The sequence below is a fragment of the Amblyraja radiata genome, chromosome 17 (assembly GCF_010909765.2).
Source record: "Amblyraja radiata isolate CabotCenter1 chromosome 17, sAmbRad1.1.pri, whole genome shotgun sequence".
In the NCBI taxonomy this organism is placed as follows: Eukaryota; Metazoa; Chordata; class Chondrichthyes; order Rajiformes; family Rajidae; genus Amblyraja; species Amblyraja radiata.
The window spans coordinates 45,554,174-45,576,739 of NC_045972.1; the positions used below are offsets into that span (position 1 = coordinate 45,554,174).

Below are 22,566 nucleotides of genomic sequence, written 5' to 3' on the forward strand. Positions count from 1 at the left end.
AGGGCTTGGACACGCTAGAGGCAGGAAACATGTTCCCGATGTTGGGGGAGTCCAGAACCAGGGCCACAGTTTAAGAATAAGGAGTAAGCCATTTAGAACGGAGACGAGGAAACACTTTTTCTCACAGAGAGTGGTGAGTCTGTGGAATTCTCTGCCTCAGAGGGCAGTGGAGGCCGGTTCTCTGGATGCTTTCAAGAGAGAGCTAGATAGGGCTCTTAAAAATAGCGGAGTCAGGGGATATGGGGAGAAGGCAGGAATGGGGTAGTGATTGGGGATGATCAGCCATGATCACATTGAATGGCGGTGTTGGCTCGAAGGGCCGAATGGCCTACTCCTACACCTATTGTCTATTGACATTTCGGATCGGGTCTTCTAAAGGGTTCTGACCCATCCTTTTTCTCAAGAGGTTGCTGCATGACCCGCTGAGTTACTCCAGCATTTTGTGTCTTATCTTCAGTATAAACTACCATCTGCAGTTCCTTCCTGCACAAGAAAGATGACAGGTTACTTTTGGTTCCTGGTGAGGTTGAGGGGGAAGCATCTGGTGCTGATAAGACTATTGGATACACCCAATAAATTGGGCTATATTGAAAAAGAGGAAATCAGACACTAATTCGCTTTAAGGAGCATCCTGCTTTAATCTGGGTACTAGACTGGAAAAAGAGCAAGTGATTTGCCTCACCTCAATAGTGGGAAGGAAAGTATTGAAATGTGTTGCATGAGAAACTGGTGTTTTCCTTGTTTGCAATCTTGGGAATGCTCTAAATGCAATCTTGGCCATTCCACCATACCATGCTTACAAAACATTTTCCAGATCAAGGGTAGACAAAAATACTGGAGAAACTCAGCCGGTAAGGCAGCATCTATGGAGCGAAGGAATAGGTGGCGTTTCGGGTCGAGACCCTTGACCCGAAATGTCACCTATTCCTTCGCTCCATAGATGCTGCCTCACCTGCTGAGTTTCTTCCGCATTTTTTTTTTTTTTTTGCCTTCGATTTTTCCAGTTCTTTCGTAAACTTCTAGATCAAGGGGAAGACTTGAGGGAAGGGCTGTTCTGAGATTAATTCACCATTCAAAATTCCTTTCGTAATGTACTGAAGGCTGAGCAGACAAATAATGCCGGATTTCTCTCGGAGTTTTATGGTTTAATGAATTCTCTTCTTTTTTCAGAGAGTGAAATGTTTCAAAAGAAGCTTGATGAAACGACCAAATTGTTACAGGATCTTCAACAGGCTCAGAATGAACGTTTCGGAACCCGGCCCCCATCAGCCACGCTTTGCCTGCTCGGACCTTCGATACGAGAGTTGCTACTGGGTAGGTCCAATGTCTTGTATTGCATACAGTTTTGGTCTCCTAATCTGAGGAAAGACATTCTTGACATAGAGGGAGTACAGAGAAGGTTCACCAGACTGATTCCTGGGTGGCAGGACTTTCATATGAAGAAAGACTGGATAGACTCGGCTTGTACTCGCTGAAATTTAGAAGATTGAGGGGGGATCTTATAGAAACTTACAAAATTCTTAAGGGGTTGGACAGGCTAGATGCAGGAAGATTGTTCCCGATGTTGGGGAAGTCCAGAACAAGGGGTCTCAGTTTAAGGATAAAGGGGAAATCTTTTAGGACTGAGATGAGACAAAAAAAATTCACACAGAGAGTGGTGAATCTGTGGAATTCTCTGCCACAGAAAGTAGTTGAGGCCAGTTCATTGGCTATATTTAAGAGGGAGTTAGATGTGGCCCTTGTGGCTAAAGGGATCAGGGGGTATGGAGAGAAGGCAGGTACGGGATACTGAGTTGGATGATCAGCCATGATCATATTGAATGGCGGTGCAGGCTCGAAGGGCCGAATGGCCTACTCCTGCACCTATTTTCTATGTTTCTATGTCTCGTGTGGCCAGCAGTACTGGAATTCTCCCGGCAGCAGGATAGTTTACTGGGCTCACCAAGACCAAAGGATTTTTATTTTCCTTTGGTCAGTGAGGAAATTGCCATTACGGGCGGCACGGTGGCGTAGCGGTAGAGTTGCTGCCTCACAGCGCCCGAGACCCGGATTCGATCCTGACTACGGGTGCTTGTCTGTACGGAGTTTGTACGTTCTCCCCGTGACCTGCGTGGGCTTTTTCCGCGATCTTTGGTTTCCTTCCACACTCCAAAGACGTACCGGTTTGTAGGTTCATTGGCTTGGCATAGGATCATGTTAATGTGCAGGGATCGTGGGTCGGTGCTGACTCAGTGGGCCGAACAGCCTGTTTCCGCGCTGTATCTCTAAACTCTAAAAAATGCTTTTTCTGCTTCCTCCCCTCCCCCCCGCATTACAAAACTAAAGATATACTAAAACTTACATTTAACAACGGCGCCATCCGGAGGTCCTAAATGCGAACTCTCTCTTTCGTAGAATGATCTTTAAAAGTTGAGAAAGAATCTTTTGTAATTCAGTACATTACAAAAGAAAGTTTCCCTGTAGTAAGCAGGTCAAGAGATTTATTTTAAGTCATCTTTATCTGTGGGGCAAACTCCTGAATTAGAAACATAGAAAATAGGTGTAGGAGGAGGCTATTCGGCCCTTTTAGCCAGCACCGCCATTCATTGTGATCATGGCTGATTGTCCCCAATCAATAACCCTTGCCTGCCTTCTCCCCATATCCCTTGATTCCACCAGCCCCTAGAGCTCTATCTAACTCTCTCTTAAATCCATCCAGTGATTTGGCTTCCACTGCCCTCTGTGGCAGGGAATTCCACTAATTCACAACTCTCTGGGTGAAAAAGTTTTTTCTCACCTCGGTCTTAAATGGCCTTCCCTTTATTCTAAGAATTCAACTGAAGTGAAATGTTGGTTAGGCCGATTCAACATTTGGACAGATGTATGGATAGAAAAGCTTAGATGGATGTAGGCCAAATGGGACTGGCCCAGAATGCCGTCTTGGTTGGCAAGGACTAAGTGGGCCAAAGGGCCTGTATTTCATGCTGTATAACTCTATGACTTGCCTTCAAACTGGGAGAGAATGTTGTGTTTATAGAATGAACCATTCAAACTTAAATTGTAATGGCAACACTGACTTTCACAGTATATCCTGCAAGCCCCAAGATGAAATATTGATAATTGGGTATAGGATTTAGACCCATTGATACATTGCATTAGACATAGTATACTTTCTGTAACTTCTTAAAGTAACTTTAAATTTTTGTTTGTTCAGCTGAAAAGTTAACTGGCAACCTGAAGGAACTGGCAAGTCAGGTGGCACCCGGAGACATTACCAGTATTGCTGGTATTCGAAAGGCCATGGGAATTTCAATCCCTTTGGAAATGATGGATAGCTGTTCTACAGATCCATTGGTCGGTAAGTCATAGGAAGAATTAAATAAGGTGCAAAGGCAACATCACAAAGCCAAGCTGTAAACTGCTGTAAACAAACTGCACAGGTAAAAAGATTATCACCCATAGTCCTATATTTTCAGTATTCTTTAGACGTTAGAGATACAGCGTGGAAACAGTCAAGGCACATTTATTTATGTAGCACATTTAGAAAACAACTCTCGTTGGCCAAAGTGCTTTACATTTGTTATAAGAATAGTATAAACAAACAAACTACATACATATATACATATAGCCCTCGCTCAGAGGATGTCAAGAAAGGCTTGGGAGTACAGATAAGTTTTTAGTCTTGACTTAAAGGAGTCGATGGAGGGGGCAGTTCTGATGGGAAGAGGGATGCTGTTCAGCCCACAGATTCCACCCCATACACAAACACTATCTCACACACCGGATAATTTGCAATTTTATCAAAGCCAATTAGCCTACAAACCTGAGGTAGACACAAAATGCTGGAGAAACTCAGCGGGACGAGCAGCATCTATGGAGAGAAGGAATAGGTGATGATTCGGGTCGGGACCCTTTTTCAGACTCCAACAAACCTGTACGTCTTTGGAGTGTGGGAGGAAACTGGAGCACTCTGAGAAAACCCACGCAGTCTCAGGGTGAAGGTACAAACTCTGTACAGACAGCACCCATAGGCAGGATTAAACCCGGGTCTCTAACACTGTAAGGCAGTAACTCTACCGCTGTGCCACAGTGCTTATTGTCTTAGAGTAGATTTTCTGTTTTCTATTTAGATTATTCTTAATTTCTTCTATCTTGAGTGTGCCCGAATGATTCCTGTCATCATTGTATTGAAATCCTGCATTTGATTTTTGGGAGTTTAAGGAGTTCCCTCACACACCTTCAGAAAGGATAAATACAGAATATGGAAACAGGCCCCGCTTGCCTAAAGCCGACCTAGATGCCTTATCTACACCAGTCCCACCTGCCCACGTTTGGCCTATATCCCTCGAAACCCTGATAAGTGTCAGGAGTTATGGGGAGAAGGCAGGAGAATCGGGTTGAGAGGGAAAGATAGATCAGCCACGATTGAATGGTGGACTAGACATGATGGGCCAAATGGCCTAATTCTGCTCCTATAACTCATGGAATACCCGAGTACTCTTCTTGAGTGGTGGTACCCCATGGTACTTGGCCCATGTGGTGGTTCCTTTTGAAAGACTGGTGTGAGACAAGTTGACCATAGGGATGCACCTCATCTCTTCATCTTAGCTTCACCAATTGTTAGTTTGGAAAGAGCCAGCAGGTGGCAGTAGGAACTCAATGTGATTATCACCAATCTGTGCCTGTGATCACTGCAAGGTCTAACACCAGGGATCGGCTTGTTTTCTGGAATAAATATTCTACGTTAAATCTTCTAAATTATAACGCTGGTAGAAGATAAAATCTTGCTTTCAAATCTTGTATCGATACCCTGTGAAATGTTTCCTGGCTGGTTAGAGTCATACAGAACGGAAACAGGCCCAGCATGCCCATGCCGACCAAAAGGCCCCATCTACACTAGTACCACCTGCCCATGTTTGGCCCATACCCTCTAAACCTTTTCTATCCATGCAACTGTCCAAATGTCTTTTAAATGCCATTATAATTTCTGCCTCAACTACCTCCTCCGGCAGCTCGTTCAATATACCCACCACCCTCTGGGTGAAAAGGTTACTCCGGTTCCTATTAAATCTTTCTCCTCTCACCTTAAACCTATGCCCTCTGTTCGTAAGAGGGAATTTTTTTCCATGGCCAAATCTATCTAAGTGCCACCTGATCAGATCATCATTCTCCTTACTACTTATCAGACTTCGGAACGGTCCCTCCATAAGTTAGGGCACTGTCCGACTCTCCTCTACCTCATTACTTTGTCTCTGGAACTGGTGCACCACAACGCTGAGAAGTATATTCTGTACTCTTTCTTTCCCCTTGCTCTACCTATGGTACTCGAGTTTGCCTTGATTGCATTAATGTCATGTGGAGCTTTTCACTGTACCTCAGTACATGTGACAATAACAAACCTAAACCTTGGTGGGTGTACCATGACTATTTTAGACAAGTACATATATAGGACACGTTTAGAGGGATTTGGGTCAAGGTGGGGGCATCCTGGTCAGCATGGGCAGGTTGGGTGGAAGGGCCTGTTTCCTTGCTGTATGACATTATTGTGCCTACCCACAATCTTCAATCTTAAGATTGGGAGAAAGTAAGAAGATGCAACCCCTCAAACCTAAGTATTGTCCCACCAGAGGTCTGGCAAGGGCAACACTCACTCACAGGTCAAAGTCCAGCACACAGTCTCTTGCCTAGAGTAGGGAATCGAGGACCAGAGGACATAGGTTTAAGGTGAAGGGGAAAGATTTAATAGGAATCTGAGGGGCAACTTTAACTGTGTATGGAACGAGCTGCCACAGGAGGTAATTGAGGCAGGGACTTTCGCAACGTTTAAGAAACAATTAGACAGGTTTAGAGGGATATGGGCCAAACGCAGGCAGGTGGAACTGGTGTAGATGGGGCATGTTGGCCAGTGTGAGCAAGTTGGGCCGAAGGGCCTGTTTCCACGCTGTGTGACTCTGATGTGCCGGTTCAACAGTGAGATGAATTACGGTGATAGGTGGTACTTCTATGAATTAAATCTCAGAATTCCTGACTCTTCGAGCAAATAATTTACGGGACATAAGCATAACTGGAAATTTACTGGAGTAACTCAGCGGGACAGGCCGAATCTCTGGAGAGAAGGAATGGGTGATGTTTCGGGTCGAGGCCTTTCCTGAGACTGAAGAAGTCTCGTCCCGAAACGTCACCCATTCCTTCTCTCCAGAGATGCTGCCTGTCCCGCTGAGTTACTCCAGCATTTTGTGTCTATCTTCGGTGTAAACCAGCATCTGCACTTCCTTCCCACACTGGAAACTTACTGTTGCAGGAGCCAAAGGCAGCAACCTGGCGGAGGAGATGGAAGTCACTGAGCTGTCCCAGTCCGAAACAGCCAACACCGTTCCCAGGGACATTCCAGTAATCAGATAATGTAGGAACGTGTTTCATCCTAAAAACATAATCAACACATTAATGATTTTGTAAGAATTTTGCACTGTAAAGTGTTTGTATAATAAATGTGGCATTTTTTAAAAACTTTTTACTAAACTATTATTTAGTCTTTAATGTTCATGGATTATTAAAAACGTTTTTGCATGTGTTTATCAAGATGACTGTTTAAAAATAGACACCTCCATATTACGTAGTAAGAAGATTTGCCACAACTGTCTATTGATAACTCCTAAATCTATTTCATAATATCACCGCCATTTGAGTTCATGTTTCCCTGGCATTTATAATACTTGAGTGTCATTTAAGATTACGCAAGTTAATCTATCGGTGAGACCAAGCGTAGGCTTGGCGATCGTTTCGCCGAACACCTCCGCTAGGTCCGCATTAACCAACCTGATCTCCCGGTGGCTCAGCACTTCAACTCCCCCTCCCATTCCGAATCCGACCTCTCTGTCCTGGGCCTCCTCCATGGCCAGAGTGAGCACCACCGGAAACTGGAAGAGCAGCACCTCATATTCCGCTTGGGCAGTCTGCACCCCAGCGGCATAAACATTGAATTCTCCAATTTCCGGAAGCCCTTGCTGTCCCCTCCCCTTCTCAGCTCTCCCTCAGCCGTCGGGCTCCTCCTCTTCCTTTTTCCTTTCTTCTCCCCGCCCCCCCACCCTACATCAGTCTGAAGAAGGGTTTCAGCCCGAAACGTTGCCTATTTCCTTTGCTCCATAGATGCTGCTGCACCCGCTGAGTTTCTCCAGCACTTTTGTCTACATTCGATTTTCCAGCATCTGCAGTTTCTTCTTAAACGCAAGTTTATCATAATGCTTAGGGATCTATTGTAGATTACTGTAATTAAAAAATTATAGATTTCCCTCCTTAAAGAGCATTAGTGTACCAGACAAAATGCTGTAACATTTGTTAATTTTGTGATCAACATTAATACTTGCTTAACCTACCTGGGTCAGTACCAAAGGAGCAAAAATGTCCTTTCTATTAATTATTAAGACTGAAGTCGTTACCGTTGAATCCTTCCAAAAATCCCATTTCCTATGCATTAACTCCATACCTCTCCCTTGACAAATATCGAAAAGCTTCGATTCACAACCTTTTGTTCTAAACTTCAAAAAATCTAACTTCCCTCACCAAGTATGCCTCCTTCCTTGCTCTTCCTCGTTTCATCTGTGCCCAAAATCAACATCCATGACGAGAACACATCACAAGTTCCAATAATTATCTGATCGTCTTTGATAAGCTCGTCAAAATTCCGTCATTAATGTTCTAACTCCTTCCACAACATTCCTTATTCTTCATCCGTCTGAAGAAGGGTCTCGACCCGAAACGTCGCCCATTCCTTCTCTCCAGAGATGCTGCCTCAACCCGCTGAGTTACTCCAGCATTTTGTGTCTACCTTCATTCCTTAGTGATAGTTGCTGTCAGGTTTTCCAGTATAGAAGTCTAACTGCAGCACGAGTCCTTAGATGTCAAAGTGCAGCATTTTCTAGCTCAGTTACTTGTTCTTCCAGATCTATTCTCTGCCGCATTGAAAAACGTTAGCCCTGCTCAAAAATGCTTAAGCTTTCTTACAAGTTGCACAATTCTCTTTCCACATCCTACGAATTAAATTCACAAAGCATGACTGCTCTCCTTGCTAAATCTTGGCAACTAAGATAGGGGCAAGACGTTTTGCTTCATATCTTCTCATCACCGGCACGATCAGCCATCGATGAGGCACAGCAATGCACAAGCAGCCCCTCCCAAAGAAAAGCAACAACTTTGAGTGGCGTATTAAGTTCTGGTACAGCACACATTTCAAAACAAAACTGATCAAATAGATGCTCATGGAACAGGAACAGGAACAGGCCCACAACAGCCGTACCATCGTGATGCCAAGTTAAACTAAGCTTCTCTGTCTAGATCCATATACCTCCATTCCATACATATCCATGTGCCTATCACTTCATATCCTAGTGCCTATCTAAAAGCCTCTTAAATGCCACGATGGAATTTGCCTCCACCACCATCACTGGCAACACATTCTAAGCACCTTCTGAAAAAAGGTGTCCCCACATATATATCCTTTAAACTTTGTGCCTCTCTCACCTTAAAGCTGTGCCCCTCTAGTCTTTGACATTTCAACCCATGGAAAAGGAGACAAAGTTCCGTCTGTCTCCCCGAACTATGTATTGTCCACTTCTATCACTTCTCCCCTCAAGTTCCATCATTCCAGAGAAAATAATGCACGATTGTCCAATCTCTGCTGGTAGCTCCTTCTTCTTCTTCTTCTTATCGAGTCCACGCACAAGATTGGAAGCTGTTCAGCCAGAGCTGAACACACGTCTCGGCATCTGCCTACAGTGGTGTCTGTCTTGTCGCTTCTTGTGCGTGGTGGTGGAAAGATTGGTGGAAACAGGGCCGTGACGTGAACGCTCTTTCCTTGACCCCTGCTGGTAACTATTGCCCTCTAATCCAGGCAGCATTCTGGTAAACCTCCTCTGCACCTTCTCCAGTCTCCACATCCTTCCTTTAATGGGCCGACTAGAAATGCATGCAATACTCCAAAAGTGTCCGAACCAAAGTCTCATAGAAGGCTTGCCAAGAATGTTTTCTGTTCTCCCTACACCCAACCGTAGATCCGTAAATTCTTAAAGGATTAGAGCAAATCGTGGAGCAATTGGATCCGCGACCTCATGTACGCGCCTTGGGATCGCTCCAACTGCAGCTCCTTCAGTGCCTCCTTCTTCTCCTGGTATTCCCTCCAGAGAACCGTGTCCCCGACGGTCTGACTTAGACGCGAATCCAAATGGAGCAGCTTGCTCCCGAGCTGTCTGATCTTGGAATCACGTCTCGTGGTCGACCCTCTTGTGTACTCCTGACAGAAACTCCGGATGCCCACGTCCCACCGTAGCCGCAGGGAGTGAAATCCTCCCCGCTTCCCCTTCCAGGTATTCCAGAACCTCTCAAACGAGTCCCGGAAGCGGCGATCCTCCAGCAGCCGGTTGTTAAAATGCCAGTACGCGGACCCTCCCCTCGTGCGCAGTGGAGTAAATTCCGCCCACACCGGGTGGTGGTCCGAGCACGGCACCGGCAGCATGGAGGCCTCCGAGACGCGGGAGACGTACGCCCGAGAAATGTACGGGCGGTCGATGCGAGACCCAACCCTCCTCTGACCTCCTGGAGAAGGCCCTAGAGTCGGGGTGGAGGTTCCTCCAGGTGTCCTACCAAGTCAAAGGAGCCCACGAGCTCCTTCAACTTCTTCACCGACTCCTGACCGCGCTGGATACCGGAACGGTCTCCTTCCTCAAGGGTACAATTGAAATCACCCCCGGGGATCACGCAGTCACCAGGGTCGATGGAGCTCAGCAGGGCAGACACCTCCCGGAACAGGCGCGTCTGCAACACGGCGGGCTTGGGGGCGTACACGTTGACAAAATGCAACGGCACGCCATCCAGGCGCACGGCCAAGTGAAGCAAGCGGCATGGCACCAGTTCCTGGACCTTTAGGATCTCAGACCCGAAATTCGGGGCCAACAAAATGGCCACCCCACTGGAAATGGAGCTGAGGTGGCTCATGAAGACCTCACCACCCCACTCCAGGAGCCAAGTGGACTTGTCTCCTGGGGTGGTATGGGTTTCCTGCAGGAAGTTCACCGCATATTTCCCATCCCTCATGGTTGAGAGATGGTTAAACCTGCGGAGAGGCCTCCTGCTGCCATTTATGTTGTAACTGGCTATGGTGCTCGCCATGTCAGGAGTACACTAGATCCCCTCACCAGTCACCCGGTCGCTGACAGCAGAGCTGCTCCTCCCCCTATGGACCCGAGGTGGATTGGCGGTGGGTCTTACCTTCCAGATCTTTGCTACAAGTGACGCTCTACTGCTCCCTCTACCCTCAGCAGGAGCGACGCTGCTCTCGGCCTTGACTGGCCTCCCTTTGGTGGCCGAACTTACACGAGCTCACCAGCTCGCTGAACCTCATCCTCAAAATGACCGGCGTCCATCTCCAGGTCATCCGTAAAGGACCTGAGCTGACGCCGGTCATTTTGAGGATGAGGTTCAGCGAGCTGGTGAGCTCGTGTAAGTTCGGCCACCAAAGGGAGGCCAGTCTGGGCCGATGTTGGGCTCCTTCGGTGGCCGTGATGAACTCGCGGATCTCCTCCACTGGAATGAGTGGAGCGGCGTCGGGGGGAGCGAGAACATCCATTGATTCATTGCCCGAGGAGTCACCATCCCCAACTCCGGACACACCTTCAGTGCTCGAGACGCCCGCCCCACCCTGCACCTGGGTTGCCTCTGCCCCACCCGCTGGTCTCTCCTCCACCTCAGTCCCAACCCTGGGGCTGGCGGAGGGGTGGAGGGGGGGTTAGTGACACCGGAGGCAGCGGTCCCCTCGTGGGATTTGGAGCAATTCCTCCGAATATACCCCACTTCCTTACAGGCATGGCACCTTGGGCGCTCCGATGTCCAGTAGACGGTGAAGTCACGCCCATCCTGCTGGACACAGAAGCGCCCGTCAACTTCCTCCTCCCGGTCCGGCATCATGGACAGCTGGCGCCGGTGGGAAAGAACGTGCCGCAGCTCCTTCCTGCGGAACCCCAGGGAAATCAGGGTGATGTCCGTGAGTACCTTCCCCAGGGTGTGAAGGTGGGGAAGGAGGGCCTCGTTTGTGATGCAGGACGGGACGTTGGAAAGGACCTCCCGCTGCGCGATGGACCCTGCGGGCTAGACCTGCAGGAATGTTCCCCCCACTGAGACCCCTTTACTCACGACCGCGTTCACCCCCTCAACGGACTCAAGGAAGAGCACAGCCTTCCCGAACATTTTGGCATAGTTCCTGGAAGGCCCCGTTCCCCCAGAACACTGACCCGGCATAGTAACAGATGCTACAATTTAAAGCCTGAGACACAGACAGTCCAAATGGCACGAGGTCAAGTCCAAACACAAAAACAATATGGAACAGTTCGAGGGAGGGAGGCAAAGTGGTGTCGCTTCAAACGCTGACAATGGCGGCTCCCCCGAAAAACCGCTGCGTCACCACCTCTTCGCTAGATTATCTCGGCTCTCCTGCGTTCCCTAGCGAGCTGCTGACCTTCGCAGGCAATCCCAGCTGTTCTTCACCGCTCCTACAGCAACGAAAGGGACTTGCCTGCAGTCTTGTTGTTGGAAGCCTCTTATCTCCCTCGGTCTTGCCGAGAGAAAGGAGGCTTCATCGCCAGCTCCAAACTCCAAGGCCGCAAAAGAAGGTCGAGACGGTGGAGGTGCAGAAAACCTCCCACACCCCACGAAAACCAGACCGGGCCGGTCAGCCCCGACGAGGCAGTAAAGGGGTTGTTCTGGACACAGTTGTACAAGTCCAGAAAGATTTTCTGGACTTTCTCCCCTCTTTTGGTTTTCTCCCCTCTTTTGGTTTGCAAACAGTTTCCTGGCAGGTTGCCAGCCACCATAGTGGGAGCTACGCAGTCACAAAACGAGCAGAAAAAATTTCAAACAAGTCTCTGCAGCGTTGCAGCGATACACACAGATGTTTAAAGTACCGCTGTATCTCCTCCGAATTCCACTAGTTCTTGTGTCTGGACGGGAGCTCCGAATCACCACACCTCCTCGTGTAACCAGCTTGGAGGGGTTGATGGTATTGAATGCCGAGCTGTAGTCTATCTAATCTAAAGGATAGTAAACACAGCTTTTCACTGTACCTTGTTACACAAGGCAATAATCATAGCGTCTGGTCAGTCAGCTCGGGTACAATGAAGAAATTCACAATGCAAGTTTTTAAATAATGTTTCAATTCCCCCTATATACCATTCACCAATTAACACTGTGGCTATTTACGTTGGTTTCCATCTAAACAGTGCCTCAATTTTAAAGTTAAAATGCTCTTCCTAGTTTTCCAATCCCTCAATGGAAGAGAAATGTACTCACCGTAAATATTTCTTGCTATAGACGTGAAGTGGAACGCAATCCTTGAAGATGTAAGGCCCCTGCACATCCACAATTTTAACCAAAGCCCGTTGCCTTCAGCTGCCAAGACTATCGGCTCCCCTTGCATGCCTCTTCACTCCTATTTCTCTTTGCCTTCCTGTTAGCGTTGGCCAAGCTCTTGATCCATCACCATTATCTCCTCATCACACTCAGTATAATGTCTGGCTTAGGGAGTGTAGGAATGATCTGCTGGTGTTGGTTCGTCCCGGAGATAGACACAGAGTGCTGGAGTGGGTCGGGAAGCGTCTCTGTAGAGAAAGGGCAGGTGACATTTTGGGTCGGAACCCTTCTTCAGATGGGGGGGGGGGGAGGTAGAAAAAAAACAGAACAAAGCAGGGCCGGCAACAGATAACCAATAAATGGTGTCAATGGTGGAGCCCATAATGGCCCATTGTTGGCTGGGGAAGAGGTGATAACAAGAGAGATGCGAACAGTGGAACTGGTAGGATGATGGCAGGGGGAGGAGGGAATGCGGGTTACTTCAAATTAGAGAAACCAACGTTCATGCCACTGGGTTGTCAGCTGTCCAGGTAAAATTGCTAGTTCTAAAGCCCTCGTGTGAAATGTCTCCAGGTTGTTGTGTTATTATGTTGTGAAATATCTTGTATGTTGTGGAATAATTAGTGTTTAAACATTTTCAAAGTCAATCGATCCTTTTCCAGATTCCCTTGAATATCAAGAACTTTGACAAGTTGTACTATTACAGGTCTAATTTATTGTGATCTATTTGCTTCAGTAGTACCAGGGAAACGTTTGTCTTCACTAACACACACTTCATTCATAAGCGACCGATCATGCAGCATAGAAAATGATTTAAAAAAAATTACTGAACAATTTTTTTTGTAAAAGAAAACTTTTTAAAAATCCATTACAGTTTGTTCTTTTCCTAAAACAGTGCATATTTTACTAGAATTGACATGTCATGATATCCACTCAGGTCAACAGTCAGAATTAATGAGGGTTATTAAAATACAAAATAAAGTAAATATATTGAAGATGCCATTTTCCTTAAATCTACCACATACAAAAAGCACAGTAACTCAATTACAGCTTAATAAGTTAAAGGTACTCCTCAAAAGGCTGGGGGATAAAATCTCTGGCAAAGGTAAAAGACTTATCAGCTATATTTGCGCTTTAAAAAACTGGTCAACAGTTAAGACTAGAGTTATGGAGTAATTTAGAATCGGGCATATTATTAAAATGCATGAGTTCACTTCGAATTCGAATAATCACATATTACACAAAAAGAATCTTGACTGCCGTCAAAAGATCACGTATTAAATTAAACTCCACAATGCTGTTTCAGCCGTGAAACGTTTTTGAGCTCTATGCCGTTAAAGAATTGGTTAGAGGGCCACAATGCATTAACTTCAAGAGTGAATAGACAAGACCGAGACAATGTCCAAAATAAAATGAAGGCAACAGCATTCGGCAAATGCAGCCTGTGGTACACAGAAACACACAACACTATGAGAACAGATGTGTATGAAGGTACTGCACATGCTGCTTTAAACTGAGGATAGACACAAAAAGCTGGAGTAACTCAGCGGGACAGGCAGCATCTCTGGAGAGAAGGAATTCTTCCATTGTTTTGTGTCTACTATAGAACAGGATCAAGCTATCTAGCCCACCATTCAGTTTACTCATGACTGACCTCAACTCCGTTTCAATGCCAGTTCCTCATTGCCCTCAATATTCCAATCTTTCAAAAAATGTACCTTAAATACTTTGAATGACATGATTCGGTAAAGCATACAAGTCCCTTCTTGACATTATTAGCACAGTGCCTGAAACTACATTTGGTGGGTAAACTAGAATAAAGAAATGAATATGAATGAAGATATCCTTGAATTATGTAATAATAACCATGTATCAGCAGTGCAGTATCCACTTATTGTGAGTTTTCAGCTCAAGACTTTTTTTTTAAGTGGACACATAAGGAAACGTATGTGTTATGTAACAATTCTGCTGATCAGTCAAGTGTAATCCTGCTGACAATGCTTTTGTTCATTTTTAAAATCCAAAAAATATAGAAACATTTTCCTCGACACAGGTATTTACAGTCCATATGTATCACAATTTATGTAAATTATTATTATTCCGGCATAAAACAGAAAGAATGACTGCGGCCGTGTATGTACAATTGAACTGAATGCATTTTCCACATTTACTCGTCAGCCACAGGCAGTGGATTGTTTTATCACCAAATTAAAAGATTGTAAAATAACTGCAACGTCATTAACAAGATTCTTGTACCTCAAGAGTTCGAATAAAAAAGTCATCTCTGTACTTATCATTTGCGTGGGGTTTTTTTTCAGTTTCAGATTTGAAAATAACACTTATTGCTGTGACTTTTTTTCCATACAAAATCCATAAACGTCTCCAGTGCAAGTGGCAATCTTGGTGAAGAGAAATATTGCTTAACGCTACTGCAAACTCCAGTGGTTAGTCTTTTGCGTTCAGTGTGTGACTTGTCCCAAGGTCAGTTCAAGATTCAGTGCGACTTGTTCATGTCCATGCACAGAAAGTAAGTCTGGAGATCCCCTTTCCCTTTCACGCTGATCAGTCCTCGAGATTCGCACGAATATCCCAGCTGTCTCAAAACTTTACAAGTCTCTTCTGTCACCTGAAATTATACAATAGTCGCATCAATGCACAGAACATCGCACAGATAATGGCAGCGGTAGAGTTGCTGCCTTAAACCCCTGTCCCACTGTACGAGTTCATTCCAAGAGTTCTCCCGAGTTTGCCCTGATTCGAACTCGGAGATTTACGGTAATGGCCGCTCGTCGGTACTCGGGGCTCTCGTGGACATTTTTCACATGTTGACTAATCTTCATGAGTCTTCCTGTGCTTACCTGCCATTAGCGAGTCTTCCCGAGTACCTGCCGTTAGCGCTAAGAGACGTCCCCGAGCTCCGACGTACCCGCTACGTTCATTCGCCGTGCTTACCACGAGTTTAATTTTTTTTAAACTCGGGAGAGCTCTTGGAATGAACTCGTACCGTGGGACAGGGTTATCACAGCGCTTACAGCGCCGGAGAACCGGGTTCGATCCTGACTACGGGTGCTGTCTGTACGGAGTTTGTACGTTCTCCCCGTGACCTGCGTGGGTTTTCTCCGAGATCTTCGGTTTCCTCCCACACTCCAAAGACGTCCAGGTTTGTGGGTTAATTAGCTTGGTGCATGTGTAAATTGTCCCCAGTGTGTGTAGGATAGTGTTAATGTGTGTGGGGATCGCTGGTCGGTGCGGTCTTGGTGGGCCGAAGGGGCTTGTTTCCGCGCTGTATCTCTAAACTAAACTAAATGCACAGATATCTTAGCATCTTTCCTCATCCCCTGTCTTACCCTCACCAAACTTATCCAATAACCCACTACAGCTCTCCTGACTTTATTCGCTATCGGAACCGCTGAGCATTCCCATCTTACATTCCCGATCTCCGTGATACTTGATACGTGATACATGCCTCTCCCGGGGTTGTTTAGTTTATTGTCACGTGTATCAATAGACAATAGGTGCAGGAGTAGGCCATTCGGCCCTTCGAGCCAGGACCGCCATTCAATGTGATCATGGCTGATCATCCCCAATCAGTACCCCGTTCCTGCCTTCTCCCCATATCCCCTGACTCCGCTATCTTTAAGAGCCCTATCTAACTCTCTTGAAAGTATCCAGAGAATCGGCCTCCACCGCCCTCTGAGGCAGAGAATTCCGCACTCACAACTCTCTGTGTTTAAAAGTGTTTCCTCGTCTCCGTTCTAAATGGATTACCTCTTATTCTTAAACTGTGGCCCCTAGTTCTGGTCTCCCCCAACATCGGGTACATGTTTCCTGCCTCTAGCGTGTCCAAACCCTTAATAATCTTATATGTTTCAATAAGATACCCTCTCATCCTTCTAAACTCCAGAGTGTACAAGCCCAGCCGCTCCATTCTCTCAGCATACGACAGTCCCGCCATCCCGGGAATTAACCTGGTGAACCTACTCCGCTATCTTTAAGAGACCTATCTCTCCCTCAATAGCAAGAACGTCCTTCCTCAAATTAGGGGACCAAAACAGCACACAAAACTCCAGGTGTGGTCTCACTAGGGCCCCGTACAACTGCAAAAGGACCTATTTGCTCCTATAATCAACTCCTCTTGTTATGAAGAGGTGCAGTGAAAAGCTTTTGTTGTGTGCTAATCAGTCAGCGGAAAGACAAACATTGATTACAATTAAGCCGTCCACAGTATACAGATACATGATGAGGAGAATAACGTTAAGTACAAGATAATATCGAGTAAGTCCGATTAAAGATAGTCTGAGGATCCCCTATGAGGTAGATAGTAGCTCAGGACTGCTATCTCGTTAGGTTGGTAGTGTGTTCCTGGAAAGAAACTGTCCCTGAATCTGGAGGTGTGCGTTTTCACACTTCGATGCCTTTTGCCCGATGGGAGTGAATCAGTTTCCTAATCAATGATCAAATCACTTAAGTCTCACACACACGCATTTCGTAATCTCAAGGAACACTTTACCTGTATTTTCCCAAGTTCACCGGTGCTGTCCATTCTGCTGGCAACATTAACAGCGTTCCCCCATATATCGTACTGAGGCTTCTGTGCTCCAATGACACCAGCAATCACAGGCCCATGGTTTATACCTGTTCAAAACAACAACAAAAATACATGCTGAGTAAATGAGCAAACGACCATTTTTATTGAATGGAGAAGGTACATCTCAAATAATTTAAACCTTGTTTGAGTTTTAAAAGCATAAATTGTTCTTCCATACAAAATTCTTCCACTTTCCCCACCCCCGGATAAAAAAAGCCACATAAATCTGCCACAAATTAAATATTTTAATTAGATTAGTTTGGCGTAGAGACCCAGCATTGAAACAGACCTTACATCCCAATGAGTTCACACCGACCATAAATCATCTGTTCATACCAGTTCTATATTATTCCACTCTCTCACTCCCGATGCACTATATTTTTTAATATTTTGTTTCTTCTATACATTAACCGCTTTTGTACCATCTGTGTAAAGTTTTGTTTAGTTATTTCAGTTTACTGTCACATGTACCGAGTACAGGGAAAAGCTTTTCACTAAAGAATACAGACAACAGACAATAGGTGCAGGAGTAGGCCATTCGGCCCTTTGAGCCAGCACCGCCATTCAATGTGATCATGGCTAATCATCCCCAATCAGTACCCCGTTCCTGCCTTCTCCCCATATCCCCTGACTCCGCTATTTTTAAGAGCCCAATCTAGCTCTCTCTTGAAAGCATCCAGAGAACCGGCCTCCACCGCCCTCTGAGGCAGAGAATTCCACAGACTCACCACTCTCTGTCAGAAAAAGTGTTTCCTCGTCTCCGTTCTAAATGGCTTACTCCTTCCAGTGCGCATGAGTTTCCGCCACTAACTGATTGGCATAATTTGCAATTAATAATGGCAATTAATTAGTTTTTAGTAAGACTTGCAGCACAGTGGCACAGCTGGTGTACCCACTGCTTCACAGAGCCAGGGACCCGGGTTCGATCCTGACCTCAGGGTTTCTCCGGGTGCTCCGGTTTCATCCCACATCCCAAAGACGTGCGGGTTTGAAGGTTAATTGGCCCCTCTGTAAATTGTCCCAAGTGTGTAGGGTTTAAGAAAGAACTGCAGATGCTGGAAAAAATCGAAGGTTGACAAAAATGCTGGAGAAACTCAGCGGGCGAGGCAGCATCTATGGAGGGAAGGAATAGGTGACGTTTCGGGTCTCGACCCGAAACGTCACCTATTCCTTCTCTCCATAGATGCTGCCTCGCCCGCTGAGTTTCTCCAGCATTTTTGTCTACCTTACAAGTGTGCAGGGAGTAGATGAGAAACATAGAAAATAGGTGCAGGAGTAGGCCATTCGACCCTGCACCGCCATTCAATATGATCATGGCTGATCATCCAACTCAGTATCCCGTACCTGCCTTCTCTCCATACCCCCTGATCCCTTTAGCCACAAGGGCCACAACTATCTCCCTCTTAAATATAGCCAATGAACATGCCTCAACTACCTTCTGTGGCAGAGAATTCCAGTGAAAGTGGAATAACATAGAACTAGCGTGAACGGGCGATCGATGGTCGGCGTGGACTCGGTGGGTCGCTGAGCCTGTTTCCATGCTGGTGGATCACTAAAACAAACTAACCCATCGGCATTATTAATTGCACTTAATAAAGCGACCTAAAATAATTATAGAATATAACATACCAACTCTCAGCTTGAAATTATTGAATGAATGTCTGTTGATGCCATCTAGTTTACTCATTAGCGCAGTGGCAAATTCCACCATGATGCCAATGTGAGCGCAAGGCTTTTCCTTATCCTGTCAAAGTAACAACATATTATACATACAATAAGTAAATAATAATAGGTAGACAAAAGTGCTGGAGAAACTCAGCGGGTGCAGCAGCATCTACGGAGCGGAGGAAATAGGCAACGTTTCGGGCCGAAACCCTTCTTCAGACTGATGTAGGGTGGGGGGGAGAAGAAAGGAAAAAGGAAGAGGAGGAGCCCGAGGGCTGAGAAGGGGAGGAGACAGCAAGGGCTACCGGAAATTGGTGAATTCAATGTTTATGCCAATAGGGTGCAGACTGCCCAATCGGAATATGAGGTGCTGTTCTTCCAATTTCCGGTGGTGCTCACTCTGGCCATGGAGGAGGCCCAGGACAGAGAGGTCGGATTCGGAATGGGAGGGGGAGTTGGAAGTGCTGAGCCACCGGGAGATCAGGTTGGTTAATGCGGACCAAGCGGAGGTGTTGGGCGAAACGATCGCCAAGCCTACGCTTGCTCTAATAATAATGTTTTTAACCATTAAACATCAGGAGTAGTCAGAAATAAAGAAAAAATGGTGAAAATACTCTGCAGGTCAGGCTGCATCTGTGGGAAGGAACATTAGCTTTATTTCTCTTCCCCACAGACCCCCTTGGGTCTCGACCCGAAACCTTCACCCATTCCGTCGCTCCAGAGATGCTGACTCACCCGCTGAGTTACTCCAGCATTTTGCGTCTACTGACAATCAACTGAAGTGTACTGAGCTGATTACCTGTTTATTTTCCTGTCCTGTGCCAATGCTGAGGCCAGCAGCCGCCATGTAAGTGCTCCCAATGGTTTTGATCTTCTCCACACTGCTGAATTTCGGCTTTGACAAAAGCTGTGGAATAAAATAACACGTACGGCTTAGTTTAAAGGACAAAGAACATTTATTGTCACATACACCAATTGGTGCAGTGAAATTTGAGTTACCATGCAGCACATAAACACAACACTTTCGAATTTAACGTAAAACATAAAAAACATCCCCTACAGCGGAATCAACGTTTCCCACTGTGAGGGAAGGCACCAAAGTTCAGTCCTCTTCCTCTGTTCACCCGTGGTCGGGGTACTGATCGTGGATGATCAGCCAAGATCACATTGAATGGCGGTGCTGGCTCGAAGGGCCGAATGGCCTCCTCCTGCACCTATTGACTATTGTCTATTCCACTTTCTCGTCCCTTTTCCCACACACAAGGGGCAATTTACTTTTTAGTTTTATGTTTTAGTTTTAGAGAATACAGTGCGGAAACAGGTCCTTCGGCCGACCAAGTCCGCGCCGACCAGCGATGCCCGCACATTAACACTGTCGGAGCCATTAAGCTCAAGTCAGTATATTATAGCCATGTGTAATTTTCATCTGTCTGTACGTTTGTCGGTGGCATTTGATACGTAGAGGGGTTTGTCTACTTTGGAGGAGACTAGAGCAGACTCATAGATTTGAGTTTTAGTTTGTCTCGAAGGATGTGAAGGCTAACAGTTATTTATCACGATCTCACGAGGCACGAGACGCCACACTGTTATAAGAAGACACTCTTACATGATTTCTATGCCATGAATGGAACTGTTGATAACGGAAAGTTATGAGATATTTCTTTGGTGTGTATTACTTCAATAAAGACCAATTAACCAAGAAGCAATGCCTGGAGGATTCGTTTTTGCCATCATAAGAGTTTGGTTCGTTCGTTCCCTCGTGTGTCAGAGACGATGTCGCTCGCTGTTGGCTTCTGTCATCATCCAACATGTTGACAGAATTGTCGCCCGACGCGTTACAGAGGGCATCGCTTCGTCACTTCCAGGTTATCGCCACCAGGAGGCTTCTGTCATGTCGTGAGTGCGTAAACTATAGCACCATCACATCCTCGTGAAGTAATGGCTATCGAAGTTGTACTTTGAGAAGGTATAGAAACTGCCATTAATTATTGTATGCTATCGTGTATATGGCATATTTTTGCTGCCTCCTTACAGTGGATAGAGCTGCTGCCTCACTGCACCAGAGACCCGGGTTCGATCCTGACTTCAGGTGCTATCTGTGACTCAAAGCCCACACCAAGATGTAGGAAAGTCTGGAGATCTATGGTTAAGAAGGTAGGAGTAGATAAATAATGGTAGGGTTACTGATAGAGAATAACGGTTATGGCACGGTGGCGCAGTGGTATCCTACACACACTATAACCATATCACAATTACAGCACGGAAACAGGCCATCTCGGCCCTACAAGTCCGTGCCGAACAACTTTTTTCCCTTAGTCCCACCTGCCTGCACTCATACCATAACCCTCCATTCCCTTCTCATCCATATACCTATCCAATTTATTTTTAAATGATACCAACGAACCTGCCGCCACCACTTCCACTGGAAGCTCATTCCACACCGCTACCACTCTCTGAGTAAAGAAGTTCCCCCTCATGTTACCCCTAAACTTCTGACCCTTAATTCTGAAGTCATGTCCTCTTGTTTGAATCTTCCCTATTCTCAAAGGGAAAAGCTTGATCACATCAACTCTATCTATCCCTCTCATCATTTTAAAGACCTCTATCAAGTCCCCCCTTAACCTTCTGCGCTCCAGAGAATAAAGACCTAACTTATTCAACCTATCTCTGTAACTTAGTTGTTGAAACCCAGGCAACATTCTAGTAAATCTCCTCTGTACTCTCTCTATTTTGTTGACATCCTTCCTATAATTGGGTGACCAAAATTGTACACCATACTCCAGATTTGGTCTCACCAATGCCTTGTACAATTTTAACATTACATCCCAGCTTCTATACTCAATGCTCTGATTTATAAAGGCTAGCATACCAAAAGCTTTCTTTACCACCCTATCTATATGAGATTCCACCTTCAAGGAATCTCTAGGGACAATTTAATCTTACGCCAAGCCAATCAACCTACTAACCTGTACATCTTTGGAGTGTGGGAGGAAACGGAAGATCTCTGAGAAAACCTGCGCGATCGCAGGGAGAACGTACAAACTCCGTACAGACAGCACCCGTAGTCGGGATCGAACCTAGGTGTCAGGTGCTGTAAGCGCTGCAAGGCAACATCTCTACCGCTGCGCCACCCCATAAAATTTACAGAGGAAATTTAACCTACAAACCCGCACGTCGTAGGGATGTGGAGCACCTGGAGGAAACCCAAACAGTCACAGGGAGAACGTGCAAACTCTGCACAGACAGCACCCGTAGTCAGGATCGAACCCGGGTCTCTGGCGCAGTGAGGAAGCAGCACTCCCACTGTGCCATAACCTATATTCTCTAAGCCTATCATTGCTTATCTACTGCCCCTCAATTCAGTTTTCTTTCTACCAAATTAAAAAAAGCCACATCTATCTTCGTAACTATAAATCTTCAGTCTTTCCTACATCTTCGTTTGGGCTTTGAGTCACAGATAGCACTGGCGCAGGGAGGCAGCAGCTCTATCCACTGTAACAAGGCCGTACACACGATAGCATACAATAATTAAAATGCAATTAAAAAAATATTGCTCAAAAAACACCAACCTCGTCAAAGTCTGCGATGATTTCATTGAGCAGTCTGAGGCACTCCAGTCCTTCCTTATTGACATCACACTCTGTGTAAAACTCTTTAAAGTTAGGGACTGAGGCAAACATGATGCAGACACAGTCATACGACTGATGATACAATTCCTGTGGGAAATCATATGAGGTAAAATTTAAATAAAAGTTTATATGTTCCATGCACATTAAACAGCAATTCCGTTCAGCACCTCACGTTTCGCTTGGGCAGCTTACACCCCAGCGGTATGTGCATTGATTTATCTAACTTCAAGTAACCCTTGCTTTCCCTCTCTCTCTCTCTCTCTCTTCATCCCTTCCCTTTCCCAGTTCTCTGACCAGTCTGGCTTTCTCCGA

At 45.9% G+C, this 22,566-nt stretch overlaps 2 protein-coding genes across 4 annotated transcripts in view; one reads left to right on the forward strand and one right to left on the reverse strand.

The window, feature by feature from the left end:
• Positions 1–6,498, forward strand: part of brd7 (bromodomain containing 7) — a 34,255-nt gene extending 27,757 nt beyond the window's left edge. The window contains exons 15-17 of the mRNA XM_033036361.1: positions 1,171–1,314; positions 3,194–3,337; positions 6,281–6,498. Coding sequence (XP_032892252.1) covers positions 1,171–1,314; positions 3,194–3,337; positions 6,281–6,381 — 389 coding nt within the window. The 3' untranslated portion in view covers positions 6,382–6,498. The remainder of the gene's footprint in view (positions 1–1,170; positions 1,315–3,193; positions 3,338–6,280) is intronic.
• Positions 6,499–13,067: 6,569 nt separating this feature from the next.
• The window catches only part of adcy7 (adenylate cyclase 7), a 52,217-nt gene continuing 42,718 nt past the window's right edge, over positions 13,068–22,566 (reverse strand). For all 3 annotated transcript variants that reach the window (XM_033036358.1, XM_033036360.1, XM_033036359.1), the window contains 5 exons: positions 22,195–22,341; positions 19,425–19,532; positions 18,590–18,704; positions 16,883–17,007; positions 13,068–14,998 (listed from right to left, as the gene is read on the reverse strand). In XM_033036358.1, coding sequence (XP_032892249.1) covers positions 14,867–14,998; positions 16,883–17,007; positions 18,590–18,704; positions 19,425–19,532; positions 22,195–22,341 — 627 coding nt within the window. In that variant the 3' untranslated portion in view covers positions 13,068–14,866. The remainder of the gene's footprint in view (positions 14,999–16,882; positions 17,008–18,589; positions 18,705–19,424; positions 19,533–22,194; positions 22,342–22,566) is intronic.